The sequence below is a fragment of the Salmo salar genome, chromosome 05 (assembly GCF_965601325.2).
Source record: "Salmo salar chromosome 05, fSalSal1, whole genome shotgun sequence".
Taxonomy (NCBI): domain Eukaryota; kingdom Metazoa; phylum Chordata; class Actinopteri; order Salmoniformes; family Salmonidae; genus Salmo; species Salmo salar.
The window spans coordinates 40,738,764-40,762,842 of record NC_138295.1 but is presented as its reverse complement, the minus strand read 5'-3'; the positions used below and the strand labels follow the sequence as shown (position 1 = coordinate 40,762,842).

Sequence of the window (24,079 nt, the reverse complement as noted above, 5' to 3'; positions counted from 1 at the left end):
TGCAGTCCTCAATGCCTTCTTGCAGCATACCTAAGGCACATTCACACAGATGAGCAGGGACCCTGGGCATCTTTCTTTTGGTGTTATTCAGAGTCAGTAGAAAGGTCTCTTTAGTGTCCTAAGTTTTCATAACTGTGACCTTAATTCCCTACCGTCTGTAAGCGGTTAGTGTCTTAACGACCGTTCCACATGTGCATGTTGATTAATTGTTTATGGTTCATTGAACAAGCATGGGAAACAGTGTTTAAACCCTTTACAATGAAGATCTGTAAAGTTATTTGGATTTTTACAAATTATCTCTGAAAGACAGGTTTGTTCCTTTTTTTGCTGATATATATATAAAAAAATGGTTTCAACTGTGTTGTTATTCTCTGACATTTGTTTTAGAAATCTGTATTAAGAATATTGGTAGCAGTAACAGTTTGTCATACAATAAATAATTCGTCTGGATTTCCTGAATCAGAAATGCCCTAAACTAAAAACTGTTGTTCTGGTCTCTCCTCTATGCCAAAAGTGACTACATGCATGGAAGGGATAATTTGACCAAGAATAGTGTGAACCCCCCCATCCCATCCCATCCCCAACCAGCTGAAGCAATGGCGTTCAGTATGGTCCTTCACCACTTCTACCGTGAGACCGGAGTCCGAGCCAGCATGTACACAGCATCCAGTCGAAGCCATCAACTGCCTTTTAGAATGGTAGTCCTTAGAACCAACTTGACGCACGATCACTAATTTAAGACCCTCAATTTAGCACACTGTGCCCGTAATTCATTTAGGCTTATCCAAAATTGTTTATTTGAAGTATCAGGTTGATTGTGGCAGTCTGCACACTGAGAAATGTATAGTTATTTTGACTAAGAATGAATTGAGATACCAAATCTGTCATTGCCACAAGGGATGAGAATAGTTAATACTGGAAATATAAGATGAATATACTGTATGTCAATGTACATTCTGCCAGTATCGGTGTGTGCTAAGTTGAGGGTCTTAAATTAAAGTGATCGTGCGTCAAGTTGGTTCTAAGGACTACCATTCTAAATTTGGGTTGGACAATTTATCAATAGTTCTAATTATGGTTTGGAAAGGCGAGGCTTCTATAGACAGAGCTATACACCTAAAATGTGAGGAGAGCCACTAGATTGGGGCAAGGTTAGCCCAAGCTGCAATCTCATTCTTATCAAGGTTGGTGTGAAAACTGTTATAACATGTGTCCTCTCTCTTCCCTGTGAAAGTTAATATGCATGTGCCCTAGACCAAATTTGGGAGATCTCTAGAGACGTAGAGAAAATTGGCAATGTCTAAAGAATTGCGTAAATTGGCTCCGCAAACAGTGAGGCTCTTGACTATCTCTTGGCAGTTCAAGGGGGCACTTGTGCAATCATTTGTATTTATTATGGATCCCCATTAGCTGCTGTTATTCCTCCTGGGGTCCAGTGAAATTAAGGCAGTTTGTATTGTAATGTTTTTAAAATGTGTATATTCACAACACAGTGTACCCTCAGGCCCCTACTCCACCACTACAGTACTAAATCCATGTATAGTGCGTGTGTATATTGGCGATGAATTTTGTACTTTTGTCCCAGATCACTCTCCTAATAACTGATCTCACCGAATACATTGCCACTGTTGCTAAGAATAATTCCCCACAACCAGAGGGGACGCCTGCAACTTGTTTGGAAGTTGGGGATGCCAAATTGCCAAAATGGGCTGCAGCAAGTTTTTTTTCTTCCTAGTTTGTCTAAATTGTGTTATTTAACATGCTGTGTATGTTTGATAAATGAATTACCATTAATAGAAGTATAACCTTTATTACGATGATAGTATTACCATACTAATTAGATTGTATAACACAGAACGAAGGGTTTGTAGTGTCTGGTTGTGTGTGTTGATTTCCCGTACTTGAAAAGAAATATGATATAGAACAAAAAACAAAATGCTTACATTAAAATGTAATGATTGTGATAAGATGAATGTGATGGGCATTTTTATGTTTGTTCTTCTCTAATAACCAATTTCTGTGTGTTCTGTTTTTCTATAAACCAATTTCTGTGTTCATGCAAGTGACTGATTGAATGAATCCTCACTATCAGCATCTGCAATTTGGCAGTATGACCAGAACCTTGTTTAGAGAAAGGGATCTCAGTTTCAAGGTCTCAGCTTAGAGAGAAGAAGCCTTGTGAGGTATTGGTCTGTGTGGCTATTGACAGCACTATGAGGAATTCCAATCAATAACACATCAGCACCTTTAGGAATGGGACAACTCTGTTCAGTGGTACACAATACACACAGGACCCAGGACTTGTTAGTGGGTTAGTCAGATTTGTAGCATGCAGATACAAAAACATATTGTACATTAGGCTGTGTCCTAAATGACACCATTTCCCAAGTTCAATACTTTTAACCAAAGCCAGAGGGTCAAGGGTAGTGCACTACAGGGGAAATAGGGTGTGGTTTGACACACAGCCATAGCCTTGTTCCCACTTACCATTCTCCTTGTACTTCATGCCCAGGATGACTTCTGGAGCCCTGTAGTACCTAGTCACCACATAAGGGGTCATCATGAAGTTGGTGCAGGCCGTTCTGGCCAATCCAAAGTCCAGGATCTTCAGAGTACAGTCTGACTTGACAACTATGTTACTGGGCTTCAGATCCTATAGGGAGAGAGGGATAGAGCATACGGCGCATTCGGAAAGTATCAAATCAAATTTTATTGGTCATATACACATGGTTAGCAGATGTTAATGCGAGTGTAGTGGAATGCGACACTGGCATTCAGACCCCTTGACTTATTCCACATTGTTACGTTACAGCCTTATTCTAAAATTGATTCAATCCCCCCCTCAATCTACACACAATACCCCATAATGACAAAGTAAAAACAAGTTTGACATTTTTTGCAAATGTATTCAAAATAAAATACCACATTTACTTAAGTATTCAGAACCTTTATTCAGTACTTTGGTGAAGCACCATTGGCAGCGATTACACCCTCAAGTCTTCCTGGGTATGACGCTACAAGCTTGGCACACCTGTATTTGGGGTTCTCATCATTCTTCTCTGCAGATCCTCTCAAGCTCTGTCACGTTGGATTGGGAACGTCACTGCACAGCTATTTTCAGGTTTCTCCAGAGATGTTTGATTGGGTTCAAGTCCAGGCTATGGCTGGGCCACAAGGACATTCAGAGACTTGTCCCGAAGGCACTCCTGCGTGGTCTTGGCTGTGTGCTTAGGGTCGTTGTCCTGTTGGAAGGTGAACCCTCGCCCCAGTCGGAGTTCCTGAGCAGGTTTTCATCAAGGATCTCTGTACTTTGCTCCGTACACCTTTTCTTCAATCCTGACTAGTCTCCCAGTCCCTGCCGCTAAAAAAACATTCCCACAGCACAATGCTGCCACCACCATGCTTCACCGTAGGGATGGTGCCAGGTTTCCTCCAGACATGACGCTTGGCATTCAGGCCAAAGAGTTCAATCTTGGTTTCATCAGACCAGATAATCTTGTTTCTCATGGTCTGAGAATCCTTTAGGTGCCTTTTGGCAAACTCCAAGCAGGCTGTCATGTGCCTTTTACTGAGGAGTGGCTTCCGTCTGGCTACTAACATAAAGGCCTGATTGTTGGAGTGCTGCAGAGATGGTTGTTCTTCTGGAAGGTTCTTCCATCTCCACAGAGGAACTCTAGAGCTCTGTCAGAGTGACCATCAGGTTCTTGGTTACCTCCCTAACCAAGGACCTCCTCCCCCAATTGCTCAGTTTGACCGGGTGGCCCGCTCTAGGAAGAGTCTTGGTGGTTCCAAATTTCTTCCATTCAAGAATGGAGGATTCTGTGCTTTTGGGGACCTTCAATGCTGCAGAAATGTTTTGGTACCCTTCCCCAGATCTGTACCTCCTTCGACCTCATGGCTTGGTTTTTGCTCTGACATGCACTGTCAACGGTGGAACCTTATATAGACAGGTGTGTGCCTTTCCAAAAAAATTGATCTTTTTTTAATTTCACCAGGTAGGCTAGTTGAGAACAAGTTCTCATTTGCAACGGCGACCTTTCCAAGATAAAGCGTAGCAATTCGACACACAACACAGAGTTACACATGGAATTAACAAAACAGTCAATAATACAGTAGAACAAAAGAAAACAAAAAGTCTATATACAGTGAGTGCAAATGAGGTAAGTTAAGGCAATAAATAGGCCATGGTGGCGAAGTAATTACAATATAGCAATTATACACTGGAATGGTAGATGTGCAGAAGATGAATGTGCAAGTTGAGATACTGGGGTGCTAAGGAGCAAGGTAAATAAATAAATACAGTATGGGGATGAGGTAGGTAGATGGGCTGTTTACAGATGGGCTATGTACAGGTGCAGTGATCTGCTCTGACAGCTGGTGTTTAAAGTTAGTGAGGGAGATATGAGTCTCCAGCTTCAGAGATTTTTGCAGTTCGTTCCAGTCACTGGCAGCAGAGAACTGGAAGGAAAGGCAGCCAAAGGAGGAATTGGCTTTGGGGGTGACCAGAGAGATATACCTGCTGGAGCGCATGCTACAAGTGGGTGCTGCTATGGTGACCAGTGAGCTGAGATAAGGCGGGGCTTTACCTAGCAGAGACTTGTAGATAACCTGTAGCCAGTGGGTCTGGCGACGTGTATGAAGCGAGGGCCAACAAACGAGAGCGTACAGGTCGCAATGGTGGGTAGTGTATGGGGCGTTGGTGACAAAACGGATGGCACTGTGATAAGACTGCATCCAGTTTGTTGAGTAGAGTGTTGAAGGCTATTTTATAGATGACATCACCGAAGTCGAGGATCGGTAGGATGGTCAGTTTTACGAGGGTATGTTCGGCAACATGAGTGAAGGATACTTTGTTGCGATATAGGAAGCCGATTCTAGATTTAATTTTGGATTGGAGGTGTTTGATGTGAGCCTGGAAGGAGAGTTCAGTCTAACCAGACACCCAGGTATTTGTCGTTGTACACGTATTCCAAGTCAGAGCCATCCAGAGTAGTGATGCTGGACGGGCGAGCAGGTGTGGGCAGTGATCGATTGAATAGCATGCATTTAGTTTTACCTGCGTTTAAGAGCAGTTGGAGGCCATGGAAGGAGAGTTGTATGGCATTGAAGCTCGTCTGGAGGTTAGTTAACACAGTGTCCAAAGAGGGGCCAGAAGTATACAGAATGGTGTCGTCTGCGTAGAGGTGGATCAGAGAATCCAGACAATTGGCCCTCCGATTTGACACACTGAACTCTATCAGAGAAGTAGTTGGTAAACCAAGCGAGGCAATCATTTGAGAAACCAAGGCTGTCGAGTCTGCCGATAAGAATGTGGTGATTGACAGAGTCAAAAGCCTTGGCCAGGTCGATGAAGACGGCTGCACAGTAATGTCTCTTATCGATGGCGGTTATGTCGTCGTTTAGGACCTTGAGCGTGGCTGAGGTGCACCCATGACCAGCTCTGAAACCAGATTGCATAGCGGAGAAGGTACGGTGGGATTTGAAACGGTTGGTAACCTGTTTGTTAACTTGGCTTTCGAAGACCTTAGAAGGACAGATATCAAAGACAGGGTAGGATAGAGGTCTGTAGCAGTTTGGGTCTAGAGTGTCATCTCCTTTGAAGAGGGGGATGACCGCGGCAGCTTTCCAATCTTTGGGAATCTCAGACGATACGAAAGAGAGGTTGAACAGGCTAGTAATAGGGGTTGCAACAATTTTGGCAGATCATTTTAGAAAGAGAGGGTCCAGATTGTCTAGCCCGGAGAAATGGTGGGTGCTTTGGCGGGTTGCTGTGGAGGGTGCCGGGCAGTTGACAGAGGTAGGGGTAGCCAGGTGGAAAGCATGTCCAATCAATTGAATTTACCACGAGTGGACTCCAATCAAGTTGCAGAAACATCTCAAGGATGTTCAATGGAAACAGGATGCACCAGAGCTCAATTTTGAGTCTCATAGCAAAGGGTCTGAAAATGTAAGGTATTTCGTTTTTCCCATTTGTTATAAATTAGCAAACATTTCTAAAAACCCGTTTTCGCTTTGTCATTATGGGGTATTGTGTTTAGTTTGCTGAGAAAAATAATATTTAATCAATTTTAGAAATAGGCTGTAAAGTAACAAAATGTGGAAAAAGTCAAGGGCTCTGAATACTATCTGCAGGCACTATTTATTCAGTGTGTATGCTGGTGTGTGCGTGCACGCGTGCTGCATTCATGCAAGTGTGTGAGCGTGCGCAGGTGTGTGTGAGCGTCCGCAGGTGTGTGTGTGCTCCTCACCCTGTGGATGATACCAGCGGAGTGCAGGTGTCTGATGCCACAGAGGATCTGGTAGAGCAGGTAGGACATCCTCTCATGGTCCAGGTCCATGTGGATCACCTGGCACAGACTGGCATCCATTAGCTCCATCACTAGGTAGCTGGCACAGAGACCGGGAGAGGAGAGGGAAGGAGAAGACATAAGAACAAGCAGAGATTGAATAGTAGAAGACTGGAGAGAACGTCTATCAGCAAACCTATGGGTATTACTGTATCAAACTGGATTTGAGTTGAAGACTAGGGCTCTGTTTCAATGTCCACACTCGTATAGTACACGTAGAATTACGTCACGCATCGGAATGTAGCGCAGAACTACTCAACAATAAAAGAAAGATCACAGGTACAAGAAGACTTACAGGTCCTGAAACTCCTCCAGTGATTTCTGAGGCGTGAACACATTGATCAACCTGATAATCTGAGGACAGACAAACACCGCTCATCATCTGAATAGATTAATAGAATATATGTTATAAAACAGGTAATGAAACGTAATATCAAGTTATTACTGATGATTACTTTATTGTATCTATTAGGTAATTATTTTTGCATCATACGACATGTGTCAGCTTAAAATAGACAATCAGCTCAATAGACTGGGAAGAGGGCATTCAAACAGTAGCTTGTTAAATCGGGTGCCATACGTTTTTGTGGTTGACACATTTGAGTAGCACCAGTTCCCTGTAGGCCCGCTTGGCATGAGTCTGGTTCTGGAATGGCCGACACAGCTTCTTTACTGCCACGGGAAAACCTAACACTGAGTCTAGAGCAGAGCTGGAGAGGGTGGGGTGGGGTGGGTGGGAGAAACAGAAGGGTGAAAAAGGAAGAATGAGGGGTGGGGGTAAAGGGAGGATGGAGAGAAATGTGTGCGCCATGACTCATGAGAGCAAGGCTAAGAGACATACTCATGGAACCTTTCATTCTTGTAGAATAGAGAATAGTAAACAGTAAACCTAGTTCTAGGACTACACAACCTACGGCCCAATCCCAAATGGAATGCACTTGTGGAGATAGAGGATTTGACTGGTATAAACAATTAAGTGTAACTTTCACTTAGCCTATTAGAGGGCATATTGCTCGTCTACATAATGGTTGTCTTACCAGACAATGCCCTGTGCCCCAGAGCCGATGGCCCTGAGCTCCTGGTAGCGCTTCAGAACAGTGAAGGTGGAGTCTCCCACCTGCACACTGTAGAACTGGCCCTCACCCACACTCATACTGCTGCTGCCTTAGTCAGGGGCCTCTGTGCTGCCTCAGGGGCTGGAACCAGTCTAGGAGACAGATCAATATAGTAGGACTTGTCTTACTATAATTCATAATGTATGTCTCAGTGAAATTTGCAAAGCATCCTTCCAGCCATCCAAGTTCTGTTAATCTAAGCAGAGTGTGTGAGGGGTCTCTGTGTGTGCGTGAGGGCGAGAGAGAGAGAGAGTTTAAATGCAGTATAAGAGGACAGAAGCAGTGAGAGGCTAGCTGACAGATTGGGAGCGCCTAGGGCCTTTGTCTAAACACTGCTGTGCCTGCTCCAACCCAGTTACACAACATTACTCCCTTGCAACCTCTGGCAAAACACATGCAGCTTGACACATTTTTGGGGTGACCTGACCAAATTCACATAGAAATGAGTCATTCGCATTGAAAGCATGTGCACTATTTCTATGCTTCGTTTTTGCGTCTTTTACTTTCGGTTTTGAACACCGGTATCAAGCAGCTGAAAACAATATTGTTGGTTATGGGAAATACACTGCTCAAAAAAAATAAAGGGAACACTTAAACAACACAATGTAACTCCAAGTCAATCACACTTCTGTGAAATCAAACTGTCCACTTAGGAAGCATCACTGATTGACACATTTCACATGCTGTTGTGCAAATGGAATAGACAACAGGTGGAAATTATAGGCAATTAGCAAGACACCCCCAATAAAGGAGTGGTTCTGCAGGTGGGGACCACAGACCACTTCTCAGTTCCTATGCTTCCTGGCTGATGTTTTGGTCACTTTTGAATGCTGGCGGTGCTTTCACTCTAGTGGTAGCATGAGACGGAGTCTACAACCCACACAAGTGGCTCAGGTAGTGCAGCTCATCCAGGATGGCACATCAATGCGAGCTGTGGCAAGAAGGTTTGCTGTGTCTGTCAGCGTAGTGTCCAGAGCATGGAGGCGCTACCAGGAGACAGGTCAGTACATCAGGAGACGTGGAGGAGGCCGTAGGAGGGCAACAACCCAGCAGCAGGACCGCTACCTCCGCCTTTGTGCAAGGAGGAGCAAGAGAAGCACTGCCAGAGCCCTGCAAAATGACCTCCAGCAGGCCACAAATGTGCATGTGTCTGTTCAAACGGTCAGAAACAGACTCCATGAGGGTGGTATGAGGGCCCGACGTCCACAGGTGGGGGTTGTGCTTACAGCCCAACACCATGCAGGACGTTTGGCATTTGCCAGAGAACACCAAGATTGGCATATTCGCCACTGGCGCCCTGTGCTCTTCACAGATGAAAGCAGGTTCACACTGAGCAACGTGACAGAGTCTGGAGACGCCGTGGAGAACGTTCTGCTGCCTGCAACATCCTCCAGCATGACCGGTTTGGCAGTGGGTCAGTCATGGTGTGGGGTGGCATTTCTTTGGGTGGCCGCACAGCCCTCCATGTGCTCGCCAGAGGTAGTCTGACTGCCATTAGGTACCGAGATGAGATCCTCAGACCCCTTGTGAGACCATATGCTGGTGCGGTTGGCCCTGGGTTCCTCCTAATGCAAGACAATGCTAGACCTCATGTGGCTGGAGTGTGTCAGCAGTTCCTGCAAGAGGAAGGCATTGATGCTATGGACTGGCCCGCCCGTTCCCCAGACCTGAATCCAATTGAGCACATCTGGGACATCATGTCTCGCTCCATCCACCAACGCCACGTTGCACCACAGACTGTCCAGGAGTTGGCGGATGCTTTAGTCCAGGTCTGGGAGGAGATCCCTCAGGAGACCATCCGCCACCTCATCAGGAGCATGCCCAGGCGTTGTAGGGAGGTCATACAGGCACGTGGAGGCCACACACACACACTACTGAGCCTCATTTTGACTTGTTTTAAGGACATTACATCAAAGTTGGATCAGCCTGTAGTGTGGTTTTCCACTTTAATTTTGAGTGCGACTCCAAATCCAGACCTCCATGGGTTGATAAATTGGATTTCCATTGATTATTTTTGTGTGATTTTGTTGTCAGCACATTCAACTATGTAAAGAAAAAAGTATTTAATAAGATTATTTCTTTCATTCAGATCGAGGATGTGTTGTTTAAGTGTTCCCTATATTTTTTTGAGCAGTATATATTTCACAATGGTTTAGATGGTACAATGATTCTCTATACTATACTTGCTTGTGTTTTGTCAAACTGAAATTAGCCTATTAGAATTTATACAACCAGGAAATGGCAGATCAATTTCTGCATAGTGCATCTTTAAAAAGAAAAGAAAAGCATGTATACACAAACTGACAAAACGATGAATCTATGCTGATGGAGATCCATGTCTGCCTGTTGGTGTGTGTTTCAGGACCTCAAAGAAAATGTGTGGGCATGCAATAGCTGATGCTTCTAGCAGGAAGAAAGAGGAATGTTATTATTGGCTGTGTATGTGGGGGAGGCGTGTTTGTGTCAGTGTGTGTGATTGCAGATGCCCACACTGTTGTAGCAGTGTGTGGGTACCATGACAAATCCCCCACAGGTGAATTGGACTAGGCTACATTACAGGCTTTCAGTCAGGCAAATTGCCAAAAGAAAGAAGGCAAGGTACAGGGGATATCGTATCCCTTTATAAAATGATTATTATTTTTCTTTAAATAAAATGCACTCACTGCGACAACACTCACAGACAATGACACTAAACACAGAGGTACACATGGAAAAGACATGCACTCATGTTATGCATCTACAACCGCATGTGAAACCACAGGAGCTGTTGGCGCACACACACACACACACGTTGTGCGTGCGCACATACAAGGTTAGGGAGAAACGGATTACATGTAACAGATTATTTAAACAAATAACTAGTTACGTTACCAGGTAAAATATTGTAATCAGATGACAGATACTTTTGAAAAACCAGATTATTTTGAATTAAAAAAAGAATCTTTGACACCGTTCTACACAAAACAAAAATATAAAAACGCAACATGTAAAGTGTTGGTCCCATGTTTCAGGAGTTGAAATAAAAGATCACAGAAAATGTCCATATACACAAGCTTATTTCTCTCAAATTGTGTGCACAAATTTGTTTACATCCCCATTAGTGAGCATTTCTCCTTTGCCAAGATAATCCATCCAACTGACAGGTGTGGCATGTCAAGAAGCTGATTAAACAGCATGATCATTACACAGGTGCACCTTGTGATGGGGACACCAAAAAGCCACTAAAATGTGCAGTTGTCTCACAACACTAAAGGTCGACCGATTAAATCGGAGTGGCCGATTAACTTGAAATCGGCCCTAATTTTTATAACAATTGAAAATCGTCAATTGGACGCCGATTTATTTTTTGGGGACCTTTATTTAACTAGGCAAGTCAGTTAAGAACACATTCTTATTTTCAATGACGGCCTAGGAACGGTGGGTTAACTGCCTTGTTCAGGTGCAGAACGACAGATTTTTACCTTCTCAGCTCAGGGATTCAATCTTGCAACCTTACGGTTAACTAGTCCAACGCTCTAACCACCTGCTTTACATTGCACGCCACGAGGAGCCTGAATGTTACGCGAATGCAGTAAGAAACCAAGGTAAGTTGCTAGCTAGCATTAAACTTATCTTATAAAAAACAATCAATCATAATCACTAGTTAACTACACATGGTTGATGATATTACTAGTTTATCTAGCCTGTCCTGTGTTGCATATAGTCGCTTAGGTACACGTTGCTCCAACCATAAACATCAATGCCTTTCTTAAAATCAATACACAAGTATATATTTTTAAACCTGCATACTTAACTAAAAGAAATCCAGGTTAGCAGGCAATATTAACCAGGTGAAATTGTGTCATTTTGCGTTCATTGCACGCAGTCAGGGTATATGCAACAGTTTGGGCCGCCTGGCTCGTTGCGAACTAATTTGCCAGAATTTTACGTAATTATGACATAACATTGCACAACCTTCAATGTAACAGGAATAACGTTTTGTTTGAGATGATAGTTTCCGGATTCGACCATATTAATGACCTAAGGCTCGTATTTGTGTGTTATTATGTTATAATTAAGTCTATGATTTGATAGAGCAGTCTGACTGAGCGGTGGTAGGCAGCAGCATGCTCGTAAGCATTCATTCAAAATAGCCCTTTCGTGCGTTTTGCCAGCAGCCCTTCGCAATGCATTACGCTGTTTATGACTTCAAGCCTATCAACTCCCAAGATTAGGCTGGTGTAACCGATGTGAAATGGCTAGCTAGTTAGCGGGGTGCGCGCTAATAGCGTTTTAAACGTCACTCGCTCTGAGACTTGGAGTAGTTGTTTCCCCTTGCTCTACATGGGTAACGCTGCTTCGAGGGTGGCTTTTGTCGATGTGTTCCTGGTTCAAGCCCAGGTAGGAGCGAGGAGAGGGACGGAAGCTATACTGTTACACTGGCAACACTAAAGTGCCTATAAGAACATCCAATAGTCAAAGGCATATGAAATACAAATCGTATAGAGAGAAATAGTCCTATAATAACTAAAACCTAAAACTTCTTACCTGGGAATATTGAAGACTCATGTTAAAAGGAACCACCAGCTTTCATATGTTCTCAGCAAGGAACTTAAACGTTAGCTTTTTTACATGGCACATATTGCACTTTTACTTTCTTCTCCAACACTTTGTTTTGCATTATTTAAACCAAATTGAACATGTTTCATTATTTATTTCAGGCCAAATTGATTTTATTGATGTATTATATTAAGTTAAGTGTTCATTCAGTATTGTTGAAATTGTCATTATTACAAATTAAAAAAAATCTGCATCGGCTTTTTTTGGTCCTCCAATAAAATCGGTATCGGCGTTGGGGGAAAAAAATAAATAAAACAAATTTGGTTGACCTCTACACAATACCACAGATGTCTCAAGTTGAGGGAGCGTTTAATTGGCATGCTGACTGGAGGAATGTCAACAAGAGCTGTTGCCAGAGAATTGAATGTTCATTTCTCTACCAATGTCGTTTTAGAGAATTTGGCAGTACGTCCAAGCGGCCTCACAACCGTAGACCACGTATAACCATGCCAGCCCAGGACCTCCACATCCGGCTTCTTCACCTGCGGGATCATCTGAGACCAGCCACCCAGACAGCTGATGGATCTGTGGGTTTGCACAAGCAAAGAATTTCTGCACAAACTGTCAGAGTCTCAGGGAAGCTCATCTGTGTGCTTAGCATCGACACAAAGGTCTCGACCAGACTGTAGTTCGGCAGGTAGCCTAGTGGTTAGGGCGTTGGACTAATAACCGAAAGTTTGCAAGATCGAATCCCCGAGCTGACTAGGTAAAAATCTGTCGTTCTTGCCCCTGAACAAGACAAGTTAACCCACTGTTCCTAGGCCGTCATTGAAAATAAGAATTTGTTCTTAACTGACTTGCCTAGTTAAATAAAAGGTTTAAAAAAAAACGACTTCAGTGGGCAAAATGCTCACCGTCGATGGCCACTGGCACGCTGGGAAAATCGTGCTCTTCATGGATGAATCCCGGTTTCAACTGTACCGGACATATGGCAGACAGAGGCGTGTGGGCGAGCGGTATGCTGATGTCAATGTTGAGAACAGAATGCCCTATGGTGACGGTGGGGTTATGGCATGGGCAAGCATAAGCTAAGGACAATGAACAAAATCTATGCAAAGGAGATGTCGCAAAGCATGAGGCAAATGGTGTTCACACCAGACTGGTTTTCTGATCCATGCCTCTACATAAAAAAAAAAAAAAGAAAACAGTTCTGTATTCCCAGTCATGTGAAATCCATAGATTAGGGCCCGAATTTAATTTTATTCTGCCTGAGCGAGTCTGACCACAAGTCAGAGATCAGTATGATGACACTAAATGTGTTTGATGGATCGTGGGAAAGAGCAGGAAAAGGCTTTTGTAGGCTACAGTCCAAGCTATGTCTTCCAAAGATGTGACAGCTGTCAGCATCCAAAGATTATCCAACTTGAATAAACGCTTAGTTGGAGGCAAGGGCGACAGCAGTGGTGTTGCCTATGGAAAATGCTGTTATCACTTATTATTGATATCTACATGGCACATTGACGTGCACCGCTACGCTCTCATTTAGCTATTTGCGCCTTACAGATTGTGGTTGTTGTGGATGTCAAATACATCCAGTACCAGTCAAATGTTTGGATACACCTACTCATTCATGGATTTTTCTTTCTTTGTACCATTGTCAACATTGGAGAATAATAGTGAAGACGTCAGAACTATGAAATAAAGTAGTAACCAAAAAAAGGTGTTACATTTAAATTGTATATATATATATATATATATTTGAGATTCTTCAAATAAGCCACCCTTTGCCTTGACAGCTTTGCACACTCTTGGCATTCTCTCAACCAGCTTCACCTGGGATGATTTTCCAACAGTCTTGAAGGAGTTCCCACATACTGTATGCTGAGCACTTGTTGGCTGATTTTCCTTCACTCTGCGGTCCAACTCATCCCAAACCATCTAAATTGGGTTGAGGTCGGGTGATATGATGCAGCACTCCACTCTCCTCCTTGGTCAAATAGCCCTTAAACAGCCTGGAGGTGTGTGTTGGGTCATTGTCCTGTTGAAAAACAAATGATCATCCCATCTGGTTTGCACTTAGTGGGACTGAGTAACGCTGCAGAATGCTGTGGTAGACATGCTGGTTAAGTATGCCTTGAATTCTAAATAACTCACTGACAGTGTCACCACGGTGGGAACTGTGTGAATCAGTCCTTCAAACAGTTGATGTTGAGATGTCTGTTACTTGAACTCTGAAGCATTTATTGGGGCTGCAATCTGAGGTTCAGTTAACTAATGGAGCTTATCCTCTGCAGCAGAGGTAACTGTGCGTATTCCTTTCCTGTGGTGGTCCTCATGAGACAGTTTCATCATCAGCAAACCCACAGATCCATCAGCTGTCTGGGTGGCTGGTCTCAGACGATCCCGCAGGCGATTGATGGTTTATGAGGCTTTCCGGATTGACTGACCTTCATGTTTTAAAGTAATGATGGACTGCCGTTTCTCTTTAATTATTTGAGCTGTTCTTGACGTAATATGGACTTGGTCTTATACCAAATAGCGCTACCTTCTGTATACCACCCCTACCTTATCACAACAAAACTGATTGGCTCAAATGCATTGAGGAAAGAAATTCCACAATTTATCTTAAATGAATCTTTAAGCTGACGTATAACACTTGTATTTTTCAGAAAGTTTATTATGACCATTTCTGTATTTTGAGTTTGGCGCTCTGCAATTTCACCGGATGTTGTCGAGGTGGATCGCAAGCGGAAAGCCTGCGCCAGAGAGGTTAACAAACCTCCAAACGAGCTTCAATGCCATACAACACTCTTTCCGTGGCCTCCAATCGCTTTTAAATGCTAGTAAAACTAAATGCCTGCCCTTCAACCGATTGCTGCCCGCCCGACTAGCATCACTACTCTGGACGGTTCTGACTTAGAATATGTGGACAACTATAAATACCTAGGTGTCTGGCGATACTGTAAACTCGCCTTCCAGACTCGTATTAAGCATCTCCAATCCAAACTTAAAATCGGCTTCCTATTTCGCAACAAAGCCTCCTTCACTCACGCTACCAAACACCCTCGGAAAACGGACTATCCTACCGATCCTCGATGTCGGCAACGTCATTTACAAAATAGCCTCCAACACTCTATTCAGACTGCATCCAGTTTGCTATCACAGTGCCATCCATTTTGTCACCAAAGCCCCATATACCATCCACCACTGCGACCTGTATGTTCTCGTCGGCTGGCCCTCGCTACATATTCGTCGCCAGATCCACTGGCTCCAGGCCATCTAAGTCTTTGCTAGGTAAAGCGCCACCTTACCTTAGCTCACTGGTCACCATAACACCCACCCGTAGCACGCACTCCAGCAGGTATATCTCACTGGTCATCCCCAAAGCCAACACCTACTTTGGCTGCCTTTCCTTCCAGTTCTCTGCTGCCAATGACTGGAAAGAATAGCAAAAATCACTAGAGTTGGAGACTTATCGCCCTCACTGACTAAGCGTCAGCTGTCAGAGCAGCTTACCGATCGCTGCAGCTGTACAAAGCCCATCTGTAAATAGCCCATCCAACTACCTACCTCATCCCCATTTTTTTTAACACCACTAATTCTATCTGCACATCTATCACTCCATTGTTAATTTGCTAAATTGTAATTACTTCCGTATTATTGGCCTATTTATTGCCTTACCTCCTTACTCCATTTGCACACACTGTATATTGATTTTTCTATTGTGTTATTGACTGTACTTTTGTTTATCCCATGTGTAACTGTTGTTTTTTGTCGCACTGCTTTGCTTTATCTTGGCCAGGTCACAGTTGTAAATGAGAACTTGTTCTCAACTGGCCTACCCGGTTCTGGTTAAATAAAGGTGAAATTAAAAAAATATTAAAAACATAACAATTTTCTGGAATTTTCCAAGCTATTTAAAAAAGGCACAGTCAACTTAGTATATGTGAACTTCTGACCCAATGGAATTGGGATACAGTGAAATAATCTGTCTGCAAACAATTGTTGGAAAAATTACTTGTCATGCAGAAAGTAGATGTCCTAACCGACTTGCCAAACTCTTGTTTGTTAACAAGAAATTTGTGGAGTGGTTGAAAAACTAGTTTTAATGACTTAATGAATTTCATGAATTAAACTATTTTTTTTGACAGTATGGAGCACAATACCACTGAGGAGTTTAGAATGTAAGAACTCGCTCAAACTTGTATTCCGTAAGCTGGGATCTGCACTATGCAGCCGTTGCAAGAGTGCATTTTCCTGGACTCCCGAGTGGCACAGCAGTCATAGGCACTGCATCGCAGTGTGGAGGCGTCACTAGAGCCTCAGGCTGTCTCACAACCGCACAATTGGCCCAGCGTCGTCCGGATTAGGGAGGGATTGGCTGGGGGGGGGTTGTTACTTGGCTCATCTCGCTCAAGCGATTCCTTGAGGTGGGCCGGGCGCTAGTAGGCTGACTTCGGTCATCAGTTGAGCGGTGTTTCCCCTGACACATTGGTGCAGCTGGCTTCCAGGTTAAGTGAGCCAGTGTTAAGAAGCGCGGTTGGCAGATCATATTTCCGAGGATGCATGACTCAACCTTTGCCTCTCCCGACCCCATTGGGGAGTTGCAGCGATGAGACAAGATCGTAATTGGATATCGGGGAGAAAAAGGGAGTGGAAAACAAAAGATTGCATTTTTTTTACTGGCTGTCCACTGGTAGCAAAATGATGATTCATAGGCAGTTTTACTTCTTCAATTCAACTATTATTGGGTTAAAGTACACACATACTGTACCAGTCAAAAGTTTGAATACCTACTCATTCAAGGGCTTCATAATTTTTGCTATTTTATACATTGTAGAATAGTGAAGACATAAAAACTATGAAATAAAACATGGAATCACATAGTAACCAAAAAGGTGTTAAACAAGATTCTTCGAAGTACCCACCCTTTGCCTTGACAGTTTTGCACACGCTTGGCATTCTCTCAACCTGTTTCTTGAGGTAGTCACCTGGAATGCATTTCAATTAACAGGTGTGCCTTTTTAAAAGATAAATTGTGGAATTTCTTTCCTCAATGCATTTGAGCCAATCAGTTTTGTTGTGACATGGTAGGGGTGGTATACAGAAGGTAGCGCTATTTGGTATAAGACCAAGTCCATATTACGTCAAGAACAGCTCAAATAATTAAAGAGAAACAGCAGTCCATCATTACTTTAAAACATGAAGGTCAGTCAATCCGGAAAGCCGCATAAACCATCAATCGCCATGATGAAACTGTCTCATGAGGACCACCACAGGAAAGTAATACGCACAGTTACCTCTGCTGCAGAGGATAAGCTCCATTAGTTAACTGCACCTCAGATTGCAGCCCCAATAAATGCTTCAGAGTTCAAGTAACGGACACATCTCAACATCAACTGTTCGTGAAGGCCTGATTCACACAGTTCCCACCGTGAAGCATGGAAGAGATGGTGTGGGGGTGCTTTGCTGGTGACACTGTCAGTGAGTTATTTAGAATTCAAGGCACACTTAACCAGCATGGTTACCACAGCATTCTGCAGCGATACTCAGTCCCACTAAGTGCAAAGCAGATGGGATGATCATTTGTTTTTCAACAGGACAATGACCAACACACACCTCCAGGCTGTGTAAGGGCTATTTGACCAAGGAGGAGAGTGATGGAGTGCTGCATCATATCACCCGACCTCAACCCAATTTAGATGGTTTGGGATGAGTTGGACCGCAGAGTGAAGGAAAAGCAGCCAACAAGTGCTCAGCATACAGTATGTGGGAACTCCTTCAAGACTGTTGGAAAATCATCCCAGGTGAAGCTGGTTGAGAGAATGCCAAGAGTGTGCAAAGCTGTCAAGGCAAAGGGTGGCTAATTAAACAAACCAAAACATATTTTAGATTCTTCTAAGTAGCCACCCTTTGCCTTGACAGCTTTGCACACTCTTGGCATTCTCTCAACCTGGAGGTGTGTGTTGGGTCATTGTCATGTTGGCAAACAAATTACAGTCCCACTAAATGCAAACCAGATGGGATATCACTGCAGAATGCTGTGGTAGCCATGCTGGTTAAGTGTGCCTTGAATTCTAAATAACTCACTGACAGTGTCACCAGCAAAGCACCCCCACACCTCCATGCTTCACGGTGGGAACCACACATGCATAGATCATCCGTTCACCTACTCTGCGTCTCACAAACACACAGCAGTTGGAACCAAAAATCTCAAATTTGGACTCATCAGACCAAAAGACAGTGCTTGTGTTCCTTGGCCCAAGCAAGTCTCTTCTTATTGGTATCGTTAACTTCTTTGGGATAGAGGGCAGCATTTTCACGGCCGGATAAAAAAACGTACCCGATTTAATCTGGTTACTACTCCTGCCCAGAAACTAGAATATGCATATAATTAGTAGATTTGGATAGAAAACTGTTTGAATGGTGTCTGTGTATAACAGAACTCATATGGCAGGCCAAAACCTGAGAATATTCCATACAGGAAGTGCCCTGTCTGACAATGTTGTCTTTCTGTTGCATCTCTATCGAAAATACAGCATCTGTGCAGTAACGTGAAATTTTCTAAGGCTTCCATTGGCTCTCTAAAGCCGCCAGAAAGTGGAATGGGGTGTCTGCTGTCTCTGGGCGAAAAACAGCAGGAGAGTTTGTAAGTGGTCAGCCTGGGGACAGTGAGACTGGAGACACGCGGTCACGAGACTACTCCATTTTTTTCTTTCAGCCTTTGAATGAATACAACGTCGCCCGGTTGGAATATTATTGCTATTTTACGAGAAAAATAGCATAAAAATTGATTTTAAACAGCGTTTGACATGCTTCGAAGTACGGTAATGGAATATTTAGATTTTTTTGTCACGAAATGCGCTCGCGCGTCACCCGTCGGATAGTGACCTGAACGCATGAACAAAACGGAGCTATTTGAATATAACTATGGATTATTTGGAACCAAAACATTTGTTGTAGAAGTCCTGGGAGTGCATTCTGACGAAGAACAGCAAAGGTAATCCAATTTTTCTAATAGTAATTCTGAGTTTAGTGAGCCCCAAACTTGGTGGGTGTCAAAATAGCTAGCCGTGATGGCCGAGCTATGTACTCAGAATATTGCAAAATGGGCTTTCGCCGAAAAGCTATTTTAAAATCTGACACCGCAATTGCATAATGGAGTTCTGTATCTATAATTCTTAAAATAATTGTTATGTATTTTATCAATGTTTATCATGAGTAATTTAGTAAATTCACCGGAAGTTTGCGGTGGGTATGCTAGTTCTGAACATCACATGCTAATGTAAAATGCCGTTTTTTGATACAAATATGAACTTGATTGAACAAAACATGCATGTATTGTATAACATAATGTCATAGGAGTGTCATCTGATGAAGATCAAAGGTTAGTGCTGCATTTAGCTGTGGTTTGGGTTTATGTGACATATGCTTGCTTGGAAAATGGCTGTGTGATTATTTGTGTCTATGTACTCTAACATAATCTAATGTTTTGCTTTCGCTGTAAAGCCTTTTTGAAATCGGACAATGTGGTTAGATTAACGAGAGTCTTATCTTTAAAATGGTGTAAAATAGTTGATTGTTTGAGAAAATTGAATTGTGGTATTTTAGTTGGTTTTGTATTTCGCGCCGTGCGATGCCATTGGCTGTTGGCTAGGGGTTCCGCAGGGGAAACGGGGTTCCGCTAGCGGAACGTCTCCTCAACAGGTTAAGTAGTGGTTTCTTTGCTGCAATTCAATCATTTATTTGAGCTGTTCTTGACATAATATGGACTTGGTCTATCTTCTTTATAACTCCCCGACCTTGTCAAAACGCAACTGATTGGCTCAAACACATTAAGGAAATGAAGAAATTTCTAATTAACAAGGCACATCTGTTAACTTTACTACGGAAGGGACAGCATTCGGAATTTTGGATGAAAAGCGTGCCCAAATTAAACTGCCTGCTACTCAGGCCCAGAAGCTAGGATATGCATATAAGTGGTAGATTTGGATAGAAAACACTATAGTTTCCAAAACTGTTAAAATAATGTCTGAGTATAACAGAACTGATATGGCAGGCAAAAACCTGAGGAAAATCCATCCAGGAAGTACTATTATTTTGAAAGGCTGTTTTTCCATTGAAAGCCTATCCACCATACAAAGACTTGGGACCCAGTTCACGATCTCTATGGCTTCTTCTACATGTGGCCAGTCTTTAGGCATTGTTTCAGGCTTTTACTCTGAAAAATGAGGGAAATACAGCACTTTCAATGAGTGGACAGTGGAAATTTCCAGACATGAAGCCAGCGCGTGATCGGGAGCACGCCTTTCTTGTTTCTCCTTTTCTATTGACGAAGCTTTTGTCCGGTTGAAATATTATTGATTATTTATGACAAAAAACCTGAGGATTGATTTTAAACATCGTTTGACATGTTTCTACAAACTTTTATTGTACTTTGACTTTTCATCTGGATGTTGAGAGCGCACTTTGTGCCTTTGGATTACTGAACTAAACGCACCAACAAAACTGAGGTTTTTGGACAAAGAGGGACTTTATTGAACAAAACAAACATTTGTGTAACATGGAGTCCTGGGAGTGCCACCAGATGAAGATCAAAGGTAAGTGATTCATTTAGTCGCTATTTCTGACTTTTGTGAGTCTTCTCCTTGGCTGGAAAATGTCTGTATGTTTTCTTGTGGCTAGGCGCTGTCCTATCATAAATCGCATGGTGTGCTTTCGCCGTAAAGCCTTTTTGAAATCGGACACTGTGGTTGGATTAACAAGAAGATTCTTTAAAATGGTGTATAACACTTGTTTGAGGAATTTTAATTATGGGATTTGTTTGAATTTTGCGCCATGTAATTTCACTGGCTGTTGTCGAGGTGGGACGCTAGCGTCCCACTGATACCAGAGGTTAATTGACATGAATATCAAATATATTTTGATTACTACATGATTCCATGTGTAATTTCATAGTTGACAGTAAAAATAAAGAAGAAACCCTGGAATGAGTAGGTGTGCGCACCCCACCCCTGGCTTAGTCTTATGGGTTAATGTAAAGATATAACCTCATCGTTTTATCTATAGAAAGTAATTGGTTAGAAGAAGCCTAACATAACCAACCCATAAAGTAAAATGAAACATCAATTTCTGGCCAGCTATGTAAACTAACAGTTTTATCCTGCAATAGATATTGGTAAATTGGCTATATTAATTTGTGTCTTCTTCTAATGTCTCTTAAGGGGAAAGTAATTTGAAAGTAACAAAGGACTACTAAGAAGGTATCAGTCGCATTAAAATCATACTTAAATTAAGGGGTTGGCACTGATTTACTATAGCCTAGACCACGCACTAAACTATTATGTGAAGAGTTTGTTTTAGACAGAGTATAAACACATATCCTGTGTGAGCGTGAGCATCTTCACAGCTAGCCCTGTGTGATACACATGGACCCCTGGGGCAGGATGCGATGTGGCTCCCTGGAGCCAACTGACTGGAATATCAGATTATAATACAGCAACACACAAAGGCAGTGCTTCTCTGTATGGAGCGAGAGTCTTAGAAAAAGGAGTCACGACACCAAGAGAGGATCGACACTCGTGTCATGGTTTGGTGGATTGAAAAAAAATCTATTGACTAAATGAGCAGTGAAACAGGTTATAAGTGAACAGGGTTGGAATGACTTGACCATTGGTGGTGCATAGGAGGCCCGGCACCCACCTAGCCTAACTCATACCCTAAAAGGCGACTGGGTTCAGAAAAAAAAAACTGGATTAGGCAGAGAATGTGATAGTGAAGCATCCAAAACAGTGCATCTTCTTCTGCACTAACATTAGGCTAGACTATATACACACCAAACAAATTATAAAAAACGCAGCATGCAACAATTTAAAAGATTTGACTGATTTACAGTTCATAAGGAAATCCCAAACATGAGTAGTGAAATGTCTGGTGAGTATGCAGGCCATGGAAGAACTGGGACATTTTCAGCTTCCAGGAATTGTGTACAGATCCTTATGATGAAACATGAGGTGACGGATGAATTGCACGACTATTGGCCTCAGGAGCTCGTCACGGTATCTCTGTGCATTCAAATTGCCATTGATAAAAAGCAATTGTGTTCGTTGTCCGTAGCTTATGCCTGCCTGCCCATACCATAACCCCACCATGGGGCACTCTGTTCACAACGTTGACATCAGCAAACTGCTTGCACACATGACGCCATGCACACTGTCTGCCATCTGCCCAGTACAGTTGAAACCGGGATTCATCTGTGAAAAGCACACTTTTCCAGGGTGCCAGTAGCCATCGAAGGTGAGCATTTTCCCACTGAAGTCGGTTACGACACCGAATTGCAGTCAGGTCAAGACCCTGGTGAGGACGACGAGCATGCAAATTAGCTTCCCTGAGATGGTTTCTGCTGTACTTCTTCGGTTGTGCAAACACACAGTTTTGTCAGTAAGTCTAAGCCAGAGTGTCCTGGGCTGGCGTGGTTACACGTGGCCTGCGGTTCTGAGGCCGGTTGGACGTACTGACAAATTCTCTTAAAACGACATTGGAGGTGGCTTATGGTAGAGAAATTAACATTCAATTATTTGGCAAGAGCTCTGGTGGACATTCCTCCAGTCAGTATGCCAATTGCACACTCCCTAGTGTTATGCAAGACAACTGCACATTTTAAAGGGACCTTATTGTCCCCAGCACAAGGTGCACCTGTGTAACGATCATGCTGTTTAATCAGCTTCTTGATGTGCCACACCTGTCAGGTGGATGGATTAATTTGGCACAGGTGAATTGCTCACTAACAGTGATGTAAACAAATTTGTGCAATTTCTTTTTTAGAGAAATTAGCTTTTTATGTATTTGGAACATTTATGGGATCTTTTATTTCAGCTAATGAAACATGGGACCAACACTTTACATGTTGCTTTTATATTTTTGTTCAGTATATGATATTCTCCTGAGAGAAGAAATGAAAGCTATGGCTTCTCTCCTCAACAATAAATACATTATAAAAGAACACCACACAGGATATTGCATCATTCAGAACCTAAACAAGTGGAAAATGACAATCTTCTCAAAAGCACAAATGAATGAACCTCAAATGCAGTCATTGAGTTGGCTCAAGAAAGCGTGAATAATGTAATCTCATTCCACGTAGGCTACGTGGAAATTTACTTCAGACAAAAATAAGCCATAGAATAGGAGATCGTCCGTCAACACTGAAACGCCCTATAGCATAGTCTACTTCCCCCAAGCGTTAACCCCGCTATTTCGTTCCCATTCAATTCCTAGCTGGTAAACTGAACTGGCACACACAAACCGGTTGATTGAATGATGAAGTCATCGCCCATCTTCTCCTCGACCCCCGGTATATGACACCGCATACAATCGGCAATCCGCTATACCCTACCCTAATGTCAATCAGAGGTTTGCTAAAACTCACGTTTTCTGGTGTGCCACTTATTATTCGCCAAGGCCCTGGCTTTTCCGTTTCTATCACTCCTAGTTGACAATGCGGTAGCAGGAATGGAAAACGGACGGACAGCGGGCAGAATCATACGACACCTACCTTCTCCCTTCGCTTCTCCTATGTCACTCCCATGCATGGAAATGACGAGATACCAGCTCCTCTCCCTCCTTGGGAATTAAGTAAAGTTATGAAGACCAGTTTTCCTAATTACCAATAGAAATGTGAAAATGCTTCCCGAGTTTGAAACTAAAATTACAAACTCCTGCACTATCAGAGGCGGAGGAGGGTATGTCGGGTTCAAGTGCTTGTCGAAACGAAGAAACTCGGCAATGCCCGACTTACTAATTGGTTGTAGTTAAACACGTGCCACTTTCAACCAGTTAGCAAGTCGGAAATGTCCATGTTTCCTAGTTCCGACGAGTACTTGAACGCGGCAGTAGTCTCGACACAACAAGTGAATGACGTAATCACGTTGTTTCACGTTGGACTCCTGAAAGTTTGACAAACTTTTTGTATTGTCGAAAGAAACATTACATATGTTTCCATTCAACTGGCGACAGATTTTAAGCGAATATTATAAATCCGCAGAAAGAAAATATTTTCCCACCAGTAACCACGTTTCC

General features: G+C 42.9%; 1 protein-coding gene across 4 annotated transcripts in view; it reads right to left on the bottom strand.

Annotated features, from left to right (window-relative positions):
• LOC106604910 (mitogen-activated protein kinase 9) overlaps window positions 1-23,765 on the bottom strand; it is a 36,800-nt gene extending 13,035 nt beyond the window's left edge. For 3 of the 4 annotated variants that reach the window (XM_014200034.3, XM_014200031.3, XM_014200035.3), the window contains exons 1-6: window positions 23,556-23,765; window positions 7,385-7,554; window positions 6,928-7,057; window positions 6,643-6,701; window positions 6,249-6,387; window positions 2,488-2,653 (exon numbers count right to left, since the gene is read on the bottom strand). In XM_014200034.3, the coding sequence (XP_014055509.1) occupies window positions 2,488-2,653; window positions 6,249-6,387; window positions 6,643-6,701; window positions 6,928-7,057; window positions 7,385-7,500 (610 nt within the window). In that variant the 5' untranslated portion in view covers window positions 7,501-7,554; window positions 23,556-23,765. The other variant, XM_014200033.3, reaches the window with a different exon arrangement.
• Window positions 23,766-24,079: the final 314 nt, after the last annotated feature.